The sequence below is a fragment of the Humulus lupulus genome, chromosome 7 (genome assembly GCF_963169125.1).
Source record: "Humulus lupulus chromosome 7, drHumLupu1.1, whole genome shotgun sequence".
Taxonomy (NCBI): domain Eukaryota; kingdom Viridiplantae; phylum Streptophyta; class Magnoliopsida; order Rosales; family Cannabaceae; genus Humulus; species Humulus lupulus.
The window spans coordinates 184,346,658-184,354,878 of NC_084799.1; the positions used below are offsets into that span (position 1 = coordinate 184,346,658).

Sequence of the window (8,221 nt, forward strand, 5' to 3'; positions counted from 1 at the left end):
ACATGACATATTTCATAACATAAAAATCATAAGATAACATATAAAACATATAACATATAAATTCTATCCTATTTTCCTTACCAAAATTACCGGGATATGAGGACAGAGTTGGGACTTTGGAACACTCCTAAAAACCATTTGTAACAGAGTAAGTACTTTGAAGAAAAGAAATGAAAGGAATGGGAGGACTATACCATTGAGAATATACTTACCAAAAACTTATGTGCAAGTTCTTAGATTTCCTAACCAAAATAAAGAATAAGGTTAAAGGCTGAGTAGAAGACTATGAGAACATAAATAAGATAATACCAATGAACTAGAGTGTGGGGATACCTTGAAGACTTGTAAGACCAATCTAAACCTTGAACCGAAATGCTATAAAACCTTACTTCCCAAGTGTTTGATAAGCTTATGATGATCAAGCTTATGATTCCCAACCCAAGTGTTTACACTCTCACACTCACCTAGCAACTTGCAGCCTCTGAACTTAGAGTAATAGATGAATAAATGGCTGGGTACTAGGTCCTATTTATAGAGTTTAGGAATGAAAAGATCTTCATTTAACTTGAATAAAAATAATGGCTTTTTAAGTGAAAATAATTTGAATTATCGTCCAGCAGAGGCTGAAGACTCGTTCAGAAAGGTGCTGGACTTATCAAGAGGTTGAAGGTTGGAATGGAAAACGATTTCAAAAACTTTCAAAATGTGCTGAGAGGGGCGATATATCGCCCCCTGTAGGCGATATATCGCCTGGGCCAGTATGCCCGAGGCAATCGTGCATCGTTTCGTGTTTTTCGTATCTTCGTGCTGCGATAAATCGCCCCCTATAGCTGCGATATATCGGCATACGCTGATTATTTAAACACGAAATTACACATTTTTAGCTTAATTTGAATTGAGTAAACAACCTTAACTAAGCCCTTAAATGTTTTCAAAGCTGCTGGCTGACCTTAGAGCATTCAAATTTTACCCTTAATAAATTTAATCCTCAAAATACTTAATCATTAATAACCCATACATAACATGTGCTATTATCCTATTGGTTCTTATCTAAACCTTATAGTATAATAAATATTATCCTCAATATTAGTCATATTAATCAAACCTTAGGTTAAAATTAATATTCCTACACTATAGGTTAAACTTAGAAAATCTACAAGTACTACTATGAGTGTCCAAATAAATCCCGGTCTGAACCAAAAATCCACAGTCATAAAGATAATACTACTATTACTATTATACTACTATCTAACTTAGCTAAGTAAAGTTCTTGGACTCTACATTATGAATGAGAAATGGATTGATATGTTTCCTTAGTCCACTGCAGTGTTTAGATGGGAAACCGTTTCAGATCACTGTTCCTGTCTAGTAAGAACTTAGCCTTTAGAGAAGATGGGGTTAAAGCTTTTTCGGTTCTATAACTATTGGACAGAGCACCATGAGTTTCGTGATCTGGTTTTATATAGCTGGAGGTCACCGCTTAGAGCCACAGGTATCAAAGCAATATTTCTTAAGCTGCTGAGACTTAAACACTGTTTGAAAACTTTTAATAAGGACATAATTGGTGATCTGAAGGTTAACTATTATAAGGCTAAAGAGACATACCAAGAAGCTCAATTGCAAGCTCAAGCCTACCCTCATGTATTTAGTTATCAGGAAGATAAGAGGATAGCAGCTGAAGCCTTCTCTGTCCAGGAAATGCTTTATCATGGTTTTTTAATCCAGAGGAGTAAGATAACATGGCTGAGACAAGGAGATATGAACACTTCATTCTTTTATGCTTTTTTAAAGAAGCGTAAAGCTTAAAATGGTATTGTCTCTTTCATCACAGAAGAAGGAAAATTAGTTGATAAATTCTCAGAAGTTGTTTCTCATTTTGTGGGTCATTTTAGATGCTTTTTAGGTAGTACTAGCTCGGCTACAGGCAGATTAAAAATCTAGATTGTTGAGATGGGTCCTAAGCTTTCTGTTGAGAAGCAAGTGAAGCTTCTGAAACCTTTTTCAAAGAAGGAGATTCGGGATTCTTTGTTTGGCATTCCTATTACCAAATCTCCAGGACCTGATGGATTTGGTTCAGGCTTTTTTAAAGCTATTTGGCATGACATAGGGGATGAGGTCTGTGCTGCAATAACTCAGTGTTTTAAAACAGGTCACTTTCCATCTGAGCTTCATGAAACAACCTTGTCTCTGATTCCTAAGGTAGCTAACCCCTCCCGGGCGGTTGACTATAGACCCATAGCCGCTGCTCTACATTGTACAAGTGTATGGCTAAATTGATTTGTAAGAGACTGGCTTTAGTTCTCCCTGATCTTGTACAACCAAATCAGGGAGCGTTTGTTAAAGGTCGCTCAATAGCCCATAATATAATGATTTTTCAAGATCTCATCAAAAACTATGGGAGGACTTCTACTTCATCAAGATGTGCTATCAAGATTGATCTAAGTAAGGCCTATGACACAGTAGACTAGGAGTTTCTTGAGGACCTGTTAAAAGCTCTAAGATTTCCTATGAAATTCATAGGATGGGTTATGTCATGTGTTCGGAATACATCCTATTCTCTACTGATGAATGGCAGAATTCAAGGAAAATTTAAAGGTGAAAAAGGGCTGAGGCAAGGTGATCCCATGTCACCTTTATTGTTTGTTCTTATAATGGAATATTTGACAAGAAGTTTACAACTAGCGGCGCTTAAATCCCCCTTTAGATATCACCCTATGTGTAAAAGTCTCAAGCTTATTAATTTGTGCTTTGCGGATGATTTGCTTTTATTCTGTAAGGGTTCTATCTCAGCTGTAAGAAGTGTCAAGGAGGTTCTTGATGATTTTGCTGCTGCTACTGGGCTTTCAATAAACTCTGGTAAATCTCATATTTTTTTTGGTGGAGTCACTAGCAATGACAGAACTCGGATTGCCCAAGAAATTAATCTGACTGAAGGTACTTTTCCTCTTAAGTACCTTGGGGTTCCCATGAGGCCTACCAAATGGAGACATGAAGATTATGAGGTAATTATTTAGAAATTTTGTTTAAAAATTCAGAACTGGGCGAGTAGACATCTCTCCATTGCTGGCCGCATACAACTTATCAATTCTGTTTTGCTTGGGCTTCGAAACTATTGGATGACCATTTTTGTTTTGCCTCAAAGCATTATCAAGGAAATTGAAAAACTTTGTAGGGATTCTCTGTGGGGTACATTTGGCCAGAGAAGCAAGATTCACATCCCCTCTTGGCAGAAGGTTTGCCTCCCCAAAGCCTATGGTGGACTGGGATTTAGAGATGGAGCAAGTTGGAATCAGACTGTTTTAGCAAAGTATGTATGGGCTATATCTGCTAAACCAGATTTGTTATGGGTTAAATGGATCAATTCCATTTATCTGAAAGGAGTCAATATTTGGAATTATGAACTAAAAGAAGATTGTAGCTGGTATTGGTGGAAGCTCTGCCATCTCAAAGATCGTTTTAACCCTGCTGCTATTCTCTCTGCTGGTGTGCAAGGGAAGTTTCAGTCTTCAAAATTGTATAACAGCCTTGTAGACCAGCAAAGGGTTGATTATTATCGGACTGTTTGGAGTAAATTAATCCTTCCTAAACACAGATTTATGCTTTGGCAGGTGGTTAAGTCTCAGCTTTTAACAAGAGACAATCTCAGTAGGCTGCATGTTCATATGAATACATTGATCTGTCCGGTTTGTGAGAGATATCCTGAGAGTCATTCTCATCTATTTTTTGACTGCATTCTCTCTAAACTGGTTGTTAAAAGTATCTTTGAATGGCTGGGGTTCGATGCTTGGCCTATTGAATGTAATAGCTGGATGGTGTGGCTGGCTAGAGCTCGGATTAGAGTTTCAGCTGCTATTGTGAATATGGTTTTTGCTGTTGTTATATACAACATCTGGAGAAATAAAAATAGGTGTTTTCATGATGGTTATTCTTTGACTGTTGTGAATCTAGTACAGGAAGTAAAATACACAACTAAATATAGGCTTTACATAGTGACCAATAGGCAGCTGTCTGTTAAAGACCAAGTGTATATTCGGAACCTTCAATGTAATTAGTTGATTATCTTGACTGGTTTGTAGTTGGCAGGTGTTCCTGTTTTTTTTTGAGTCTTTGACTCTCATTTTTATTGTTCATTTGTTCAATGAAGTTCATTTTCCTTCTTGGTAAAAAAAAAAAAAAACAAGTGTTGATGAACTGTTCTTGAGTTCATTTATCAACTTTACCAGTTTATTTTGAGTTTTTATTTGGGCATTTACCATTTTATGTTTAAAGATCATATTTTGATTGTTATTTTGAACTGTTCTTGAGACAAGATACTTTGATTGATTTTTGGCTCTGAAATATACTGGTATAAATGTTGGGAATGCCAAGTTTCATTAAAATGTCATTCTTTCCTTACCAAAACTACTATGACAAGCTAGGGTGAGATGGGGGCCAATGTTTTCAAATGGTGCCACTACAGAAGAAAAGCATGTCTGTTAAAAAAAAGCATTTGGGGTTGTAATAAGATAGTTTTATTTTTGAAAAATAATTTGACTTAAGAGAAGAGAAAGCTGAATGGAGAATAAAAGAACATTAACCATCCAAGAGTGAAAACATATACAAGTTAAGCTAAAAATCAGGTTAGATTTTAGATCTCAAAAAATGCTAAGTAATTAGCTATTAACTGTTGTATGGCTCTTGTCAATCATAAATGATACACAAGTAATTGCTAGTTGGGGTTAAGCAAGTTTGGACTAGTTAAAACAGATGACATGTATAACAAGAGCCAATCACAACACAAGACTTCTATAGTTGCTAAAAGATCATCACACTATCATGCATGTCTTTTGCCAATTATTAAAATTAGTTTCCTTTTCAGTTTTTCAATAGCTCTCCTGTAAATATTTGTCTTTGTATGGTTCAGATTAATAAGACAGATTATATTCATTCATATTGCTCTTTGTAATTAGTTGGTCAATCCACATTTTCCCATTAGTGCCACCTAGAATTGAAACCATGTCATTGATATTACTTTTTACTACTCAATTTCTCTATCAGTAGTAATTAATGCTCTACTATTTTATCAAAGCCATTTTACCAATGACTAGATCTGTAGCACTGTCCTTTTAGCCCTCAATATGACAGAAAACTGAATTTCACCATCGATAGTGCTGTATTATACATGGTTAGTGAGTGGTGATGACAGTTGTAGGGAATTATTTTTTTGAAAGTTGCATGGATTAGATTGAAACATACAAGTTTGATTGGAAATATGAATCCATATTAATGAACGTTAACAATGCATATAAAATTTTGATCCTAATTGATGTTTTGAAAGAATATCAGCTCCCAATTTTTATAGTTTAAGTTCTTACAATCTTTATATCTGTACTTTGCCTAGAAAGAATATCACTTCTAAGCTCTTTTTTTTACTGCTTATATTCTGCTGGTTATTTCTCATTTTTAGCTACGCTTGATGAATTTATGTCTCATTTACTTTGCCTTGAAAGAATATCACTTCTAAGTTCTTTTTTTTTACTGCTTATATTCTGTTGGTTATTTCTTATTTTCACTCATTAGCTACACTTGATGAACTCATTTTCCCTGCTGGTCATATCTCATTTACTTTGCCTAGATTTTGGTTATCACTTCTAAATTTCAGTTCAGCCTCTACCCTTTCAATTTCTCTCTGTAATTTCAGCCAGAGTATATACTGAATATACTAAGTCATACTTAAAATTCCTTTAAAGTAAATGTGTGTATATATTTTATCCCCAAATTTTAAGATCGAATTAGATAAATTTTGGATTTCAAAGGCTGTTTTAATATCTATTGACAAATTTTAATTTTGTATTAATCTTTTAAGTATTGATTATATTCATTAGGTTGGGGATCGAATTGGAAAGGAGCATTGCAAAGTTAATTTGTAAGAGGTACGAAATTTGTTCTTTTAACTCTTATTATTAATATCTTAAAAATGTTAGAGGAGTTTGAATATCTTAAATATTCATCCATAGAGAAGTAGGTTATGAGATTAAAATTGTGTGCTGCGGTGATAACGGAAGGTTGAAAACTTGTGTGTATTAGAGAAGTAGGTTCTGGAAAATTTGTTTGTGTGCTGCGGTGATATAAGGAAGAAAACTTATTGTGTGTTGTTTGAATTTTTTGACTTGGTATTGATAGATGGTTAGGTAAGCTTTTATATGTATAGATTAGATTTTTCATTATATGTATAGATTAAATTTTTCATTTAGTCATATTGTTTTCATTATTTCCATATGTATAGATTAGATTTAATTGCCATAACAAAATTGCCATAACCCAAGCTAAAATCTTGTCTTTGATCAAAACCCAATTAGTTAGTGGCTACCATTTTAGAATCTGATTTTTAAATTAATAACAAGACTAGAATCTCTTGAACTAGAGACTATTAAATGGATAGAAAATAAACCAGCAGAATTAACAAAAAATGGTGGTCAAGACTTGTGTTTAGATAAGCCTCCAATAAGATAACTAGATAAGCATTTAGATAAGCCTCCAATAAGAAAGACTTGTGTTAGAAGTTGTCTGGGCTGTTAGGTTGGGAAGATATTGTAGATAGAGAGTGAGATTTACTTAGAGAAGAATTTGGCAATCTTTGGGAAAGGGGAGCCTCTCAATCTAACTCAACCTTGTAATGTTTAGGGTTTTGGTCTATACCAGCACTGTCTATTAATTAATAATGAGGAATTTCAGTAGTTCTCTCTAGTATTTGGTTCCTCAAAAATTACTATAAGGTTTTCAATCAAAGGAAAATCTTTCTAAAATAAGTGAAACTCACTCTGCCTTACTGATTTCAACAGAAATCTCCATAATAAAATGCAAACAAGCTTTTCAAGCCACAAAAAAAAAAGTAATTTACACATTCAGAAATTGTACACAATATTTTACTATTTATTATCTTTAATATTGATCTCAAAATGAATCCTTCTCTAATTCTTTAGTGCAGCTGAAGGAGAGCATTAACTAAACTATTTGTATAGTTTTTAGTTAAAAGAAACTGAATACAGAACTAAGACTTAGAGCAGGATTCATTCTGAGATCAATACTACAAAACTTACATAATAAGAAGACCAAAATCATCAGCAATCCCTTACAATAGTGTATAGACAGAGAATATAATATAAAATTTGACTCAAAATTACAAATCTGTGAAACAAGTATTAGATAGTGTACCCCATGGAACCCCTTTGCTAGCTTGAAAATCTTACCCTTGTTCATTGTCGAAACTTCCTTTTACTGCAGAATCAAACACACTCCAAAATGTATATAGCCTATAAGTAGGTCCAAACAAAGTGAGTACAATAGATTGAATTTATAATGTATACTAATAGAAAATGGTCACACTAACAAAGAGATGGCTATCTATGCTTCTTAAATTGGCCCTGAAATGTGAGATATATGACACTTGTTTTGTTAAAAATGATGTTAAAAATGCATGCTCATTCCATAAGAAACAGGGGCTGATATGATTAGTTTAACAGAAAATAGAAAGCCATAATTTAAAAGAAAACCAAGAAATGAAATGCTTTTATTTATTCAAGAGAGTAATTAGCTTGTAGAGGGAAAACTGCCAAGACTAGAGGGAAAAAAAACTGGTAAGAATATGATGGTATGGTGGAATAAAATTATAATTAAAAAGTGTAATTTCTTCAATTAATTATAACCCAATTCTGAAAGTACTTAGCCATACGATGGTATGGTGTATTCTTATTATCTATATAGCCTATAAGTAGGTCCAAACAAAGTGAGTACAATAGCGAAAAATGAGTACATTACGAAGATCTCCAAAATAACACCTTCGTCCAGGTGCTTTATGCAATCTTGTGGCCAAAAAGCGAAAAGCATCATTGAAAACTTAAGCTGATTGTAACGATATGTTGCTTGGAAGCCCTGTTTTAAAGAAAAAGAGTGTTCTTCGTAGGTTTTCTGTACCTGTTAGAGTTGTAATTGACTCACCACTTGCTCTTAGTACTAGAGCAGCAACTCGTCGTATGGTCTATAATATAGAGCTAGATCCAAATGATGATGTGGAAGACATGGAGATGTCACTTGGAAGTTCAAAAACTAGACGACCTCTTAATTATGAAGTAGATAAGGTAGTTGATAGTGTTTGTGAAAAGGGAGTAAGGGAGGAACATGAAGAGATAGCTGATGAGGAAAGGGTTGGTGTAGAATTTGAAGAAGGGGCTGTTGCACAATG

General features: G+C 34.1%; 1 protein-coding gene across 1 annotated transcript; it reads left to right on the plus strand.

The window, feature by feature from the left end:
* Positions 1 to 1,950: 1,950 nt before the first annotated feature.
* Positions 1,951 to 4,052, plus strand: LOC133792438 (uncharacterized). Its single transcript, XM_062230345.1, has 3 exons — positions 1,951 to 2,199; positions 2,778 to 3,002; positions 3,201 to 4,052. The coding sequence occupies exons 1-3, from the start codon at positions 1,951 to 1,953 to the stop codon at positions 4,050 to 4,052; spliced, it is 1,326 nt and encodes a 441-aa protein (XP_062086329.1).
* The last annotated feature ends 4,169 nt before the right edge of the window (positions 4,053 to 8,221 follow it).

Excerpts from the sequence above, each read along its gene's own strand:
- LOC133792438 (XM_062230345.1), top strand. The coding sequence starts at position 1,951 with ATGGGTCCTAAGCTTTCTGTTGAGAAGCAAGTGAAGCTTCTGAAACCT. Across the intron at positions 2,200-2,777 it reads CCTTGTCTCTGATTCCTAAG|GGTTCTATCTCAGCTGTAAG; the intron begins GTAGCTAACCCC and ends TTATTCTGTAAG. Across the intron at positions 3,003-3,200 it reads GGAGACATGAAGATTATGAG|AGAAGCAAGATTCACATCCC; the intron begins GTAATTATTTAG and ends ACATTTGGCCAG.